This window comes from Myotis davidii, unplaced genomic scaffold, assembly GCF_000327345.1.
Source record: "Myotis davidii unplaced genomic scaffold, ASM32734v1 scaffold32, whole genome shotgun sequence".
Classification (NCBI taxonomy): Eukaryota; Metazoa; Chordata; class Mammalia; order Chiroptera; family Vespertilionidae; genus Myotis; species Myotis davidii.
This window is the reverse complement of record NW_006286587.1, coordinates 3,278,696-3,292,815: the sequence shown is the minus strand read 5'-3', so window position 1 is coordinate 3,292,815 and position 14,120 is coordinate 3,278,696. Positions and strand designations below refer to the sequence as shown.

Sequence of the window (14,120 nt, the reverse complement as noted above, 5' to 3'; positions counted from 1 at the left end):
GCAGGTTTGCCTGGGATGAACTTCCACTGCCTATTGCTGACCAATCAGTGAAGACCAAAATCCTGAAAGAGCATACCTAGAAAACTGATGAATATTCTGTTGAAACCCTCCCGAGTCCTCCCCTAAAATTCACACCTGCTGAGAGAGATAAAAGCCTCAAGGCAAAGGACCCAGCATGTGCTCTCCCTCCCAGGAGCAGGCCTGCATCTCCTAAACTCTAAGGTACCCCACCAGCCTTGCAACCAGGGCAGCAATGGCACCTGATTATTCTTAAAGCCCAATATACTGTTTATATAGCTCTGTGAAGAGAGAATGGGTGACCCTTCTCAATAAAAACTAGCAAAGCAATGCTGAATACAAAAAAGGGGTTTGGAAATGGCTTATGTTTTACAATAGTTGACATCTCAACAGACCAGCATGCCTATGCAGCTGATGAGACAGAAGACTGGCTCAATTTGAAAAGATGGTCAGATACAAGTTACATATTACTCACACAAACCCCAGTTCACTTATATCACCAGACAAACTATATCCTCTGGAACACAAACACAACATGCTTTGAGCAAATTCATTTGTGAATTATTCATGTGTATACTAAGCAAAAGGTCAAATATTAAGTGATTATTTGTAGCATCCTACATATAATCCTACCTGTAGCATCTGACCCTTTCCCAAGCCTGGATCTCCAACAATAAGGACATGTGGATCTCCCCGAATTGGAATTCTGTTTTTGTCATCTGCGTATTTCTGGCTTCCTCCAAAGAGTGCTAATGCCAATCCTGCTTTAACAAGCTCAAATGTGAAAGAAGGAAAAAAAATAAGATTATCAAGATGACTGGCAAAAGGGGCACTACTCCTCCTATGCTTACATTTATTTGTTTAGGGGTTTTCTTTTAAAACATGATTGACCTTTTTTTCTTAAGAAAAGCAAGTCTAATATGAACTATTATAATGTATATGATTATAAAAGCAAAAACTGGAAAGCATATAAAATCAGAGCAGTATCTTAAAAGTTCCTAAGTGACAACAAGACCTACCTTGCAAGGCATGAGTCCATGCCACAAAACTAAAAAATACGTGGAGTTAGTTTAAAGGAAGCACATCCTATTAACTCTAATTGGTAAGTAGCTTTTTCCTACAAGGGGCTGTAGTTTTCCCATCATGACATTCATTTATGGAGAATAATGACTCATTAAAATATGAGCAACTAACTGGCCCTCATAAGTCCTATTTTTTTTATAAAGTCTTTATATTAGAAATTAGCTATTTTTTTTATAAAGTCTTTATATTTTACTAGAGGCCAGATGCACAAAATTTGTGCAAGGGGCTTGGCCCTCGCAGCGGCACCACCCACTGGTCGTTCCAGAACGTCATTCCACCAGCTGGTCTAATTAGCATATTAGCTCTTTATTATATAGGGTGTTTGCCAACTTTATATATTTTTTAGCAAAGATGAAGTAAAATACTTACTTCATGGCCAAAAATGACAGGGCAAAGTGAGCTGAAAAACAGAATACAACTCATAAATTCTAACATCCCCTTCATTAATCTATTATAAGATCTACTTTGAAGTTTGCTTAATTTACTACACATTTTATAAAAAAAAAAAAGATAAAAATAAAAAATGTACACCCCCTCCCAAACAACTCAATACATTTTATTCTGATATTCAATAATTTTCTCAAAATTCTTGATTAATCTATAAAGGGGAAAATGCTTAAATATTGTGCCAGAGTACGGAAGACAGGATACTTGTAAAGTATTTTAAAGTAACCAAATATACTCTTGATCATTTTACATTACTAGAGTTTAAAATGCACCATAATCATGGACTTCCACTTTAGGATACAAGTTATATTGTATTTTATGTGAACAGACATCTTTAGACTTGTGCAGCCAAGTCACTGAAAGGAGACAAAAAGGTGAACTGCATACACATTTTAAGACTAGATAAAATTTCATTTTTCAGTTCAAGTCAAATGATCATAACAAGTAAAATCATATCTGAATATATGAAAGAAGTATATTTATACTTATCTATTGTACAAACAAGAAACAAACAAAAAATAGACCAGGTGAAAGAGATATACTCAAGAGTAAACTGTGAACCATTATCCCTTTTACTATATGCAAACATGATGTCCGTGTCCTGCCATATCCCTTGGCACTACTGGTCAGCATGTTCCTGCATAATCACTGCTGGCTTCCTACCACACTCCTGCACCTGTCTGTCGAAGGGCTTTCTCTGGCTGGGCAGGCTAGAGTGCTGGGTTACCTAATATTCCCAGGAGCAGCGCCAAACCCAGAACCTTGCATGGAAAAATACTGAGTTCTACAGTCTAGTGGCCCAGAAGCCTCAGGAGGAATAAGCCCTGGATGCTAGTAATAATCTGTTCATTCAGGCACAGCACCATATACTGACTGCCATCCTTTCTCTGTCTCACTCCCCACCCCATGAGTGTATTTGGGGACCACCTCCCAAATAAACTGATTCCCAAATAATATCACTGCTTCTAAAGAAACCTAAAGTAAACAACCTTCTACTGTCTTTCCATTCTCCTTTCATGGTCCTCCATTTGTTAATCTGGCAAGGGTCAACAAACTTTTTCTTAAAGGGCCAGAAAGTAAATATTTTCAGTTCTACTATCTTGGACACGACTACTTGTGTGAAACAACCATCAACAATTTGTAAATGAATGGGTGGGGTTGTGTTCTAATAAAACTTTATATACAAAACGAGTTTTCTCTGCCTGTTTGGCCAACCCTTGCAAGATTAACAACAACAAAAATTTAGCCGGGCGGTAGTAGCTCAGTGGTTTGAGCATCATCCCATGGACCAAGAGGTCCCGGGTTTGATTCCTGGTCAGGGCACATGCCCAGATTGCGGGCTTGATCCCTAGTGTGGGGCATGCAGGAGGCAATCAATCAATGAGTCTCTCTCATCACTGATGTTTCTATCTCTCACTTCCTCTCTGAAATCAATAAAAATATATTTTAAAAAATTTAAAAAATTAAAAAATTTAGTTTTAATGCTAAAATCACAAACTTAGAACTAAAAGGTAAAAAAAAAAAAAAAGTAAACCATGGTAAGAAAATGCTAGTTTTTTGTTTGTTGGTGTGTTGTTTTTTTAATCCTCACCCGAAGGTATTTTTCCCAATGATTTCTAGAGTGTGTGGAAGGAAGAGAGGGAGAGAAAGAGAGTTTGGCTGCCTCCCGCACTCACCCCTACTGGGGCTAAGGAACCTACAACCAAGATATGTGCCCTTGACTAGGAATTGAACCCAAGACCCTTCAGTCTGCAGGCTAACACTCTAACCACTGAGTGAAACTAGCCAGGATGAAAACGCTTGTTTTTCATACTACTTTATCTTTTGTAGTATCTTTACACTGCAGAAGAAGGACCACTACATATGTTCATTTTCTTTTTATTATATTTTTATAGATTTCAGAGAGGAAGGGAGAGGGAGAGAGATAGAAACAACAATGATGAGAGAGAATCATTGATTGGCTGCCTTCTGTATGGCCCCCCACTGGGGATCAAGCCCACAACCCAGGAATGTGCCCTTGACCAGAATCAAACTCAGGACCCTTCAGTCTGCAGGCCTACACTCTATCCACTAAGCCAAACAGGCTAGGGCCATATGTTCATTTTTATTTGTAACTGATGAGAGGAACCAAAAAGAGGTGTTCTGATCCTCAACCAGGTAGTTCTTCAGATCCTGTTAGAAACCACTCACACCTTCACTTCTCACCAGATCAAACCCTCAACCCTAGTGCTCCCTCAGGGAAGTTGGGAAGTCTCAGAGAGTTTAAGAACAAAGAACCCCTGAGGAACTCCATACTTTTCTTACTCAGCTAATTAACATATTAAAGGCAGAAAAAGTGTCAAATTCTCTTAGAGCCCAAAGTCTAGATCAATTTCCTAATATAATGCATTTTAAAACTTCAATTCTTTATCTCTCTTAGACATATGTATTATTCTGCCTCATTTCCCCCTATTTCTTCAAAACTATCCAAAAAATTGTCAAAAAAGTCTCAAAATAACAGCATTGTGAGTTAACACAAAATTTCACTTAACCTCCAGAACAACCTTCTGAGACAAGTATTATCTCCGTAAAAATGAAGGAAAAATTAGGTAACATGCCCCAGACCACACCAGAAATAGTTGGCTGAAACAGGATGCCTTCCCCTTGCTGCTTCTCTATTGTATGGCAAAAACAAGGGAATAATCCAATGTAAGTAACTTCTATGTGAATCTCTTTCTTAGTTCTAAAAGAAAAACAAGAAAACCCTACATGCAACTAACTGAAATAACTCTGGAATTCACTGTACAATACTCTTCTGCTGAGTAACTTTTCCTTAGTGCTTACAGTAGAGGCCAGCGAACTTTTCTGTAGGGGACTAGACAGTTAGCATTTGTGAGCCATTTGTTCTCTGTCTCACTCTGAATTCTTTTGAATGAGTGTGGCTGTATTCCAATAAAAATTTATTTATAAGCAGCAAAATCTGAATTTCATATAATTTTGCATGTCATGAGATAGCCTCCTTTTCATTCTTTTTCAGCCATTAAAAAATGTGAAAACTGCTCTGGCTGGTGTGACTCAGTGGTTGGGTGTCATTCTGAGTACCACAAGTTGCTGGGTTCCATTCTGGGTCAGGGCACATGCCCGGGACTGCAGGCTTGATCTCCAGTAGGTGGTGTGCAGGAGGCAGCTGATAGATGTTTCTCTCTCTCATCAATGTTCCTCCCTCTCGCTAAAAATGAATTTTAAAAATCTTAAAAAAAAAAGTAAAAACCATTTTTAGCTCATGGGTCAAACAAAAATGGGCGGTTAGCTGGTGAACTCTATTTTGCAACCATTTTGACTAATTTCTTGTTACTTGCAGCCAATAACAACCCAACATGCACATACATAATAAAACTTCAGGTAGGGTCATACATACTTGACAATGAGTTTGAACAGGTTCTCTTCAGCTTGAATCTCTTGGATGGCGTAAAGGTCTTTAAGTGAGAACTCCAGCAATGCTCCCTGTTTACACCCCTCCTCGGAAGCGTTTGGTTTCTGTCCTTTGCTATTGCTAACAGAATTTGCTTCGATGTATAAAAGGAACATACATTTGTCATTCTTATTCCGAGAACCTGTAAATTCAAAGTGTGAAATGTAATAATTGGTATTTTCATTTTCCCTATAAAGATTCAAGTAGAATGTACAGTCAAGGGCGGAAAAAAAAGGAGACATACTTTAAGCAATAAAACAAAAGAAGAAAAAAGTCACAATGAACTACAAATAAACCTTTCTTTCAGAGGGAATATTTCACCTATCCTATATAACAAAGAGCTAATATGCTAATTAGACCAGATGGTGGAATGACCTTCGTGAATGGCAGGGGGGTGGGGCCATGAGGGCCGAGCCCCTTGCATGAATTTTGTGCATCGGGCCTCTAGTGTAAGAAATAAGAACAAGGAACTCTTTAAATTAATGAAGATTCAGAAGTATCTTTAAAAAAGACAAATGTAGACAAATTACTGAGGGACAATCCAAATGAGGGAAGAGTTGTACCACACCTTCTTCTGCATTTGAGACTTTGACAATTCCAGTAATAGTCACTGTGTCTCCTGGAACGCAGCTATCCACAAGATCATGAACAAGCTCACATTCTATCGTTCGTGGAATCCGACCTGCTTCTCGCTGATCATCAGACATCAGCTCCTGGATTCTAAACAGGTGAGCAATTTTCAGTGAGTACACATATTGGCTTTGGGTTATTTCTTCTACATATTAACTAGTCAGGGTCCACATAGTGCTAAGCTATATAAAGGACCAATTAGTTTTTTAAAATTAGTTTAAAACGTTCAATGATGTATCTAAAATTACTTCAGCAGTTTGCAGTTAAGGATGGGATGGCAGGATGAGCATGTGCATTTGTCTCCCTCCCTCCAAAATGTCCACCCAAAATTACACTTACTAAAAGAGTAAAGAGAAATTTTAGGGTGTGCATTGAAACAAGAGATACTAAATTTTAGAAAACAGTAAATGGGAAACTACTGATGAACAAAACAAAATGATGCCCATAACATACACAGGAAAAAGTTACAGAAAAGTGGAATGTTTTATACCCCTAGGTGTGATTTCCTAATATCAGGAGGTCACTGTTCAAATTCATTTAAAATATTGGTATCAAATGGATACTGGACTTACTGGGGTGAGCACTTCATAAGTTATATAAATGTCTGGTCACTATGTTGTACACCTAAAACTAATACAATATTGTATGTCAGTTATAATTGAAAATTTTTTTTAAGTGAGAAAAAATCCAATTAAAATATTTAAGCTCATTTTCTTTCTGCTATTTTTACCTGAAAATAAAGAGACTGTGTTCAAATAATTAAATTACCCTGGATCTTCTATGCATATATTCTATTGTGGCCCTTTTAGCACCTCTGAAGCCCTCATTACACCCTTCAGTGGTGAACGTACTGTAAACGTGGGCTGCACCAGGCTCCCCCACTTACCAGACACACAATCACACTCAGGAGGAGTCTTAGACATTTCCTCTTTTACAAAATAGAGTATTTGTAAATATCTCAGCACAGAGAACAATTATTACATATGTTGATCTTGGTTTTTACAGAGCAGAAGCGGGTAAAGGTAGAGCGTGTTAGCAATCTACCTCACTTTTCCCCTAGTTTCTAGTATTTAAGACCATCTCCTGTTTTAGCCAGGTTTTCCTAGAGAGCATTCTAACTTCAAAACTACCTATTATTTTATATTTAGGCTGTAGTTATGGAACTATAGCTAGAAAAATTAAATAAATTGTTAGATTAAACACACACACACACACAATTTGACTTGTTTTAAAAAATAGCTTTTTTAAAAAAAATCTACAGTAAAGTGCCTCATGGATCGTGAGAACATAAAATGAAACATGCCCATTTGTAAGAAATTCTTTATTTTAAGCTTTCAAAACAGTATTATTTTTATCATAACTCATTATGGAAATTACTAGAGCCCCAGTGCGCAAAATGATGCGAGACCAAGACCTGCCACGCCAGCAGGACCCCAGACCCGTGTGCGAGCCCCGCCCTGCTGCCACAAGCAGCTCACAGGTGGCGGCGGAGGGATCGAGAGGTGCTCCATGCACCTCCTGATGACTGGTCGTTTGGTCGTTCCGGCCACTGGCCTTTTATAATATAGATATAGTTTTGTTTATTGTCTACATCCAGTTCAATGAATCACATAAGTGAGAAATACCATGAACTATTTCTCAGTAGCAAAAGGACATAATACTTGCACATCAAATCCTTTCTGGTATCTGATAGAGAAGAGATTTTGAATAAAGACAATTATCATTTCAACACATAAACTCCTAATCAAGCCTTTTATTATACACTTTCCCAATGTACACAAATAAGAACCATAGTATAATATAGGAAAATTATAGATTTTCTTTGCAGTTGAAGTATCTTACACCTGCCTTTTATTAAATAGTGAAATAGTGTGATTGCTTACTTGATTGACTGCCAGTCCATTGTCACTGTGAGAGGAGAGCTAGGGAGAGCCGTAAATGACTTCCCTCGACATGTAGGCACAGGACACTGCAACAAGATTCACATTCAGATTTTGATAAAGCACAATCACATTTCAAGTTTCTGCTTTATTTAATATTGTTTTAAAAGTGCTGTCGCCCCTGGCCAGGTGGGTCAGTAGGTTGGAGCATTGTCCCATACACCAAAAGGTTGCGAGTTCAATTCCGGATCAGGGCACATACCTGAGTTTCAATCAATACATCAATGTCCCTCTCTCACATTGATGTTTCTCTCTTTCCTTTACTCCCTGTCTAAAATCAATAAAAACATATCCTCGGGTGAGGATTAAAAAAAAATTTCTCAGAATGGAAAATGCAGTAAGAGCTGCAATGTTTTCCAATTTCCTTCTGCACTGATTCTGTATCACAAGCTTATGAGGGACCAGCCACTTTTTCAGCTGGTCCCTCTTGATCACTGCTTTTACTTCTTCTGCTGTGGATATGCAAGGCTCCTCACCCTAAGGTGCCTCTCGCCCTAAGCTCTATTCATTCCTTTGTGCCCAGGCAATCTCCTGATCCTGAATGGCCTCTCGCATATGGTCCTACATACTCAACCTCAATCTTTCCCTTTTCAAAAGCCTTTCCTGGATCTTTAATCACCCAGCTCTCCCATTTAGCCTCCTTTTGTACTGTTTATCATAACATACATACCTGTGTGCTATGATAAATAACAAATGAATAAGTTGTGTTCAAGTTTTCATAAGTCACTGGTTTGCTGAGTGGACTTTAAGGTGCATTTATAAATTCAGAGACTGTGGCAGACTGTATTTTCCAAATATGGTTGTAACAATATCTCCCCATAAGTCTTTATACAACCTTGCCACTCCCCCATCAAGAAATGGAGTCTAATCTGCCCTTTTTGGAATCTGGACAGGCTTGTGACCCACTTTGTAACCAACGGAATATGAGAGAATTGATGCCACCTGACTTCTGAAGCTAGCTCAAAAGAGACAAAGCCATTTCTGCCTATCAGCTGGACTTCTTAAAGCAATCAGCAGCCATATAAACAGCCTATGTGTCCTGAGCTGTCATACTAAAAATGAGAAGCCAAAATCAGCCCACACAGAAAAGCCATATGGAGGAGAGATGACTGGCCAGCCCCCAGCCACTCTACCCCTTGCTATTCCAGCTCCAGCCACCATTTGACTACAGCTACATGAGAGATCTAGAGCCAGAACTACCCAGCCAAGCAGTTCTTCCAAACCCCTGACCCACAGAAGCCAGGAGAAATAATAAAATGATAGTTGTTACTTTGAACCACCAAGGTTTAGGATGATCTGTTAGGCAGCAACAGTGACTGGAAGAGATTACTTGAAACAACCATCTTTCTAGTCATTTCAGTTAACCGAATTTTAGACACACACGCAGGACCTCTTCACACTCATTTTATGAATTAATCATCTTATGAATCAGTGTTATGACCCACTATGTTAGAGGGCACGAAAATATCCTGACCAAACACAGTTTACCAAAAAAATACCTGATTTAAATAAAGATTTAGCCTGGCTGGTGTGGCTCAGTGGTTGAGCATCGACCCATGAACCAGGAGATCAGTTAGATTCCCATTCAGGGCACATGCCCAGGTTGTGGGCTTGATCCCCAGTGTGGGGCGTGCAAGAGGTAGCTGATCAATGATTCTCTGTCAGCACTGATGTTTCTACCTCTCTCCCTCTCCCTTCCACTCTGACATCATAAAAAATATATTAAATGAGGATTTAAGGTCTGGCCTCTGAGCTAAGGCACTGCCTGAAACTTAAGCCCAAACAGTGGATGACACCAATTTATCAACACTGCTGATTATTCAGAACCAATGGCTGAATCTAACACATCTTGTTCTTTCTGTAAGAGAAATAGGCCTTAGGAATTCCAATTTGAGTACATGTATAATAAATATTAAATTTATTAAAGTCCAAGGATGATAAAGGCAACTCTGGTAAAGAAGAACAAATATGGAAAATCTAACTACCTTACCAAAAGTTTTAATAAGATCAATGTAAAAAAGATCATAAAGAGTTGACAGAGGACCAGTGAAATGAAACAGAATCGCATATCTATAGGAACACGGTGTACTACAGAAGCAGCATTATATGTCAGCAGTAATAAATAGTGGGCTTAATTAATCATTGTTGACAACCGACTTTTCACCTAAAAGAATATTAGAACCTTAGCTTTTTGCCACTGACAAAATTAAATTCTGGATGGATGGAAGATCTAAATATGAAAAACAAGGTTTAAATTCCAGAAATAAACAATTTTTATGTTTCAAATTGTGTGCTGATCTGAGTAGCATGATAAAATCTCGGCCCATCCTACTCTGTCCCTCCCAGAACAAGTATCACCCCTTTGTCCAACATATCCATGCTGCATACACTCCCCACCTTTCAGTCACTTAGTACTGGCTGGGTTATCAGATCAACTGTCCCAGTATCACAGTGCTTATACTCAGGTAACCCGTATTTTACTTAATTATGGCTCCAAAGTACAAGAGCAGTGATGCTGGCAATTCCAGAGAAGACGTAAAGTGTTTCCTTTACGTGAAAGTTATGTACATGTAGGAAAAAACATATTATATAGAGGGTTCAGTACTAAATGCCGTTTCTGGTGTCCATGGGGGTTTTGGAATGTATCCCCTGCAGGTAAGAGGGGAACTAATGTATAAACAGAAAAATGAATAGAAGATATAAACATAAAATTCAGTAAATAATAAAAATGAGCCCTGGCCAGTGTGGCTCAGTTGGCTGGGCATCATCACATACACCGAAGGTTGCCAGTACAAGTCCTGGTCGGAGCACATGCCTGGGTTGAGGGCTCAATCGCCCGTAGGGGGCATGTAGGAGGCAGCCAATCAATGTTGCTCTCTACCCAGACCCCTCTCTCTAAAAATAATTTTTTTTTAATCTTAAAGAAAAAAAAGAATACAGATGAATGGCCAATAAAGATGTGAAAAGATACTCAACTATAACAAAAATCATAGCAATTCATATTAAAAATGAAATTCTATTTCATACCCATCAGATTGGCAAACATTAAAAAGCCTAGCAACACCAAGTGTTAATGAAAACATGAGAAAATGCCAAGTGCTTAACATTACCAAGTAGGGCTGTAAGTTGGAAAGTAATTTGGCAACATCTAATAAAGTTAAAAATAAGCATATCCTATAACTGAGAAATTTCTTTGTTAAGGAGACATGTACAAGAATGTTCTCTACAGCATGGAGACAACACAAATGTTCACCGGAAGAATAGATAATTAGTAGCTATTCATTTAATGGAATAATCCACAACAATAAAAATGAAAGAATTAGATGTGTATCAAGATAGGCAGAACTGCCCTGGTCGGTGTTGCTAAATGGTTAGAGCGTTGGCCTGTGAACCTAAAGGTTACGGGTTTGATTCTGGTTCAAGGACACGTACCCCAGTTGCTGGTTTGCTCCCTGACCCGGTCAGAGCACGTGCATGAGGCAACCAACTGATGTTTCTCTCTCTCTCCCACTCCTTCCCTCCCTTCTACTCTCTCTGAAAAGCAATGGAAAAAATATCCTCAGGTGAGGATTAACACCCCCACCCCCCAAAAAAGATAAGTAGAACTCCAAAGCACATGAACCAAAAAGTTACAGAATGTGATATTCAGTATACCATTTATGTGAATACACAGAAGAAAACAAACCCTACATGTATAGGCAAGTATGTGCAGACTTGGCCCTGGTTGGGTAGCTCAGTTGGTCTGATATGCCAAGGCTGCAGGTCTGATTGTCAGTCAGGCACATACAAGAATCAACCAATGAGTGCACAAGTAGAACAACAAATTGATATTTTTCTCTCTCTAAAATCAATTTTAAAATAAAGAAAAGGAAATGCAGACTTGAAGACTGCCAATTTCAGAAAGTGGCTGCCTCTAAGAATGGAACAAAGTGTATGGAACTGGAGAGAGGAACAGAGGGACTTCTACTTTAACTGTAATACTATTCTTGTTTAAAAAAATAGCTAAAACCATAAAATATTAATATTTGCCAACTCATAATGGGTATACAGATGTTAGTTACACTATTTTCTTGGTTTTAAAAAGTACTTTTTTATGGTTTTAGAAATCTAGTTTAAAAAAAGTGTTAAGAAAAAGGGAACACTTTCAAACAGCAGAATAAAGAAAATTTGATGTGTGTACCTATTGAGTCAAAATATAAAAATGGAATGGAAAGGATACACATTAACTCAGGATAATTATGGTCACTGGGAATAGCCCATGCAAGGGGCAAAATAGACACTAATTTTTATCAATAATGCTTTATATCTTTAAAAATACATCTGGAGCTGGCAAAATGTAAATTTTTTGAAAATATATTTTATTGATTTTTTAGAGAAGAAGGGAGAGGGATAAAGAATTAGAAACATCAAATGAGAGAGAAACATCCATCAGCTGCCTCCTGCACACCCCCTACTGGGGATGTGCCCGCAACCTAGGTACATGCCCTTGACTGGAATTGAACCCGGGACCCTTCAGTCTGCAGGCCCACGCTCTATGCACTGGGCCAAACCAGCTGGGGCAGTGGTTCTCAAACTGTGGGTCACGACCCCTTTGGGGGTCGAACGACCCTTTCACAGGGGTCACCTAAGACCATTGGAAAACACATATATAATTACATATTGTTTTTGTGATTAATCACTATGCTTTATGTTCAATTTGTAACAATGAAATTGGGGGTCACCACAACATGAGGAACTGTATTAAAGGGTCACGGCATTAGGAAGGTTGAGAACCACTGGGTTAGGGCAAAATGTAAATTTTAAGCAGTGGACAGAGGAATGTTTACTTCTTTATTTTCTGTTCCCCGTATTTCAATATTTCATTATTTGTAAACTAAAAATACAGTAAGCTCTGTGTTCAGAAACATCGGTAACTGTTTTCTATAAATCGATTTGCCTTCTTTACTAAGATAAATAAAGAACATGATGTCACCTTTGTGGGGACATTATACTTTCCATCTGGAAGAGAAAGACTCTGAACTTCTCCACATGCAGCACAAAGAAAAGCCATCTTGGTGCAAAGAGGCTTTATGTTACTGACGCGAACCACTGTCCCTCTCAGAGCAATGTATTTTCCATAGTAATTTGCTCGGACATTCTTGAGCTGTGTCAAGGGCTCATAGTTGTATATCCTAAAACCAAAAATAGGAATATATTTATCCATGAATTTACAATGGACAGAAAATTGAGACTGTTGCCCTGGCCGGGTTTGGCTTAGTGGATTGAGCACCGGCCTGTGGACTAAAGGGTCCCAGGTTCGATTCCGGACAAGGGCACATGCCTGGATTGCAGGCGTGATCCCCAGTAGGGGGCATGCAGGAGGCAACCAATCAACAATTCTCTATCATCATTGATGTTTCTATCGCTCCCTCTCCCTCTCCCTTCCTCTCTGAAATCAATAAAAATATATTTAAAAATTGAGGCTGTCTGTAGATCCTTTTAGGAGCAAATATGGAATTCTCAAACCATATCATCCCTATAAATATCAGAAACTTCATGAAAATTAAATCATTCCAAAAATAAAAAACGCTAATTCTTCCCTTTTCTTCTGGTTCCCCTGGCTGTTCTCCAGTGAAAAAGGAAAAAAAAATCATTTCAAAAGGAAAGTCTACAGATTCAGCAAATTTTGAGTTTCTAACTTCTGTTTTGAGAACTATTAGGAAGTGTCTTCTATAAATTCTGGAAAAGAAAAACAAAACCCTGATGATTACCTTATTAATCTCTTTTAATGAGAAATTAAATCTTAAAATACAATAAAGATGAATTAAAGGAAAACAAAATTTCATTTGTTCTGTGTCTGGTAGCAACATAATTTTAACAAAATATAATCATACCACTTAGTGTATTACATGGATTATTAAACTTACAAAAATCTGGAGGTTGGGTAATCAACTTATTTGGGCAGAAAAGGTTTATTTCTGTCATGTTCTCCTTGAAGAATTCTCAGTGGGTTTACTTGGCTGTGATGACCATATTTATTGTACTGATTTTTTTTATTTATAAAATGATGTTCTCGAACAGTTTTCAGTGCTTAATTCTAAATAACTGTAAAACCAGCATATTCCTTACCTTGCATGAATATGTGGCACATTTACCATTGTTTCTCCATCTCTAGACAATCCTTCTTGGGCTTGTAATTCAGCTGCATGCCTTTCGAGATCCTTTGTTAATACCTAAACAGGGCAGACATTTATGCAAAAGTTGGAAAACAAAATGTCATCTTGAAGCACAACACTTTTATAGAAAATATAAAGTTTATGAACAGGTCAGAACAGAACACTAACAGGACTCTATAATAGTCCCTTAAAACCTGATATTTAATTATGACTTATTTTATACTGAATCATGTTTTATCTGGGATTTTGTTGTCCATGGATTGGCAAACACCAGCATCCCTGTCTGCTACCTTTTGTCCCAACCAAAGCTAATCTTAAAAGTCCTCATGGTTGCCCCCAAAACTATTACGTCCTAGATGGCTTATGATGAAAAAATATTCTTTTTCTTCTCCATAT

The 14,120-nt window shown here is 38.2% G+C and overlaps 1 protein-coding gene across 4 annotated transcripts in view; it reads right to left on the bottom strand.

The window, feature by feature from the left end:
• MCM8 (minichromosome maintenance 8 homologous recombination repair factor) overlaps positions 1–14,120 on the bottom strand; it is a 41,402-nt gene that overhangs the window by 18,278 nt on the left and 9,004 nt on the right. For all 4 annotated transcript variants that reach the window (XM_006758071.2, XM_006758074.2, XM_006758075.2 and 1 more), the window contains exons 6-12: positions 13,678–13,781; positions 12,542–12,740; positions 7,513–7,598; positions 5,568–5,719; positions 4,946–5,141; positions 1,471–1,501; positions 652–792 (exon numbers count right to left, since the gene is read on the bottom strand). In XM_006758071.2, coding sequence (XP_006758134.1) covers positions 652–792; positions 1,471–1,501; positions 4,946–5,141; positions 5,568–5,719; positions 7,513–7,598; positions 12,542–12,740; positions 13,678–13,781 — 909 coding nt within the window. The remainder of the gene's footprint in view (positions 1–651; positions 793–1,470; positions 1,502–4,945; positions 5,142–5,567; positions 5,720–7,512; positions 7,599–12,541; positions 12,741–13,677; positions 13,782–14,120) is intronic.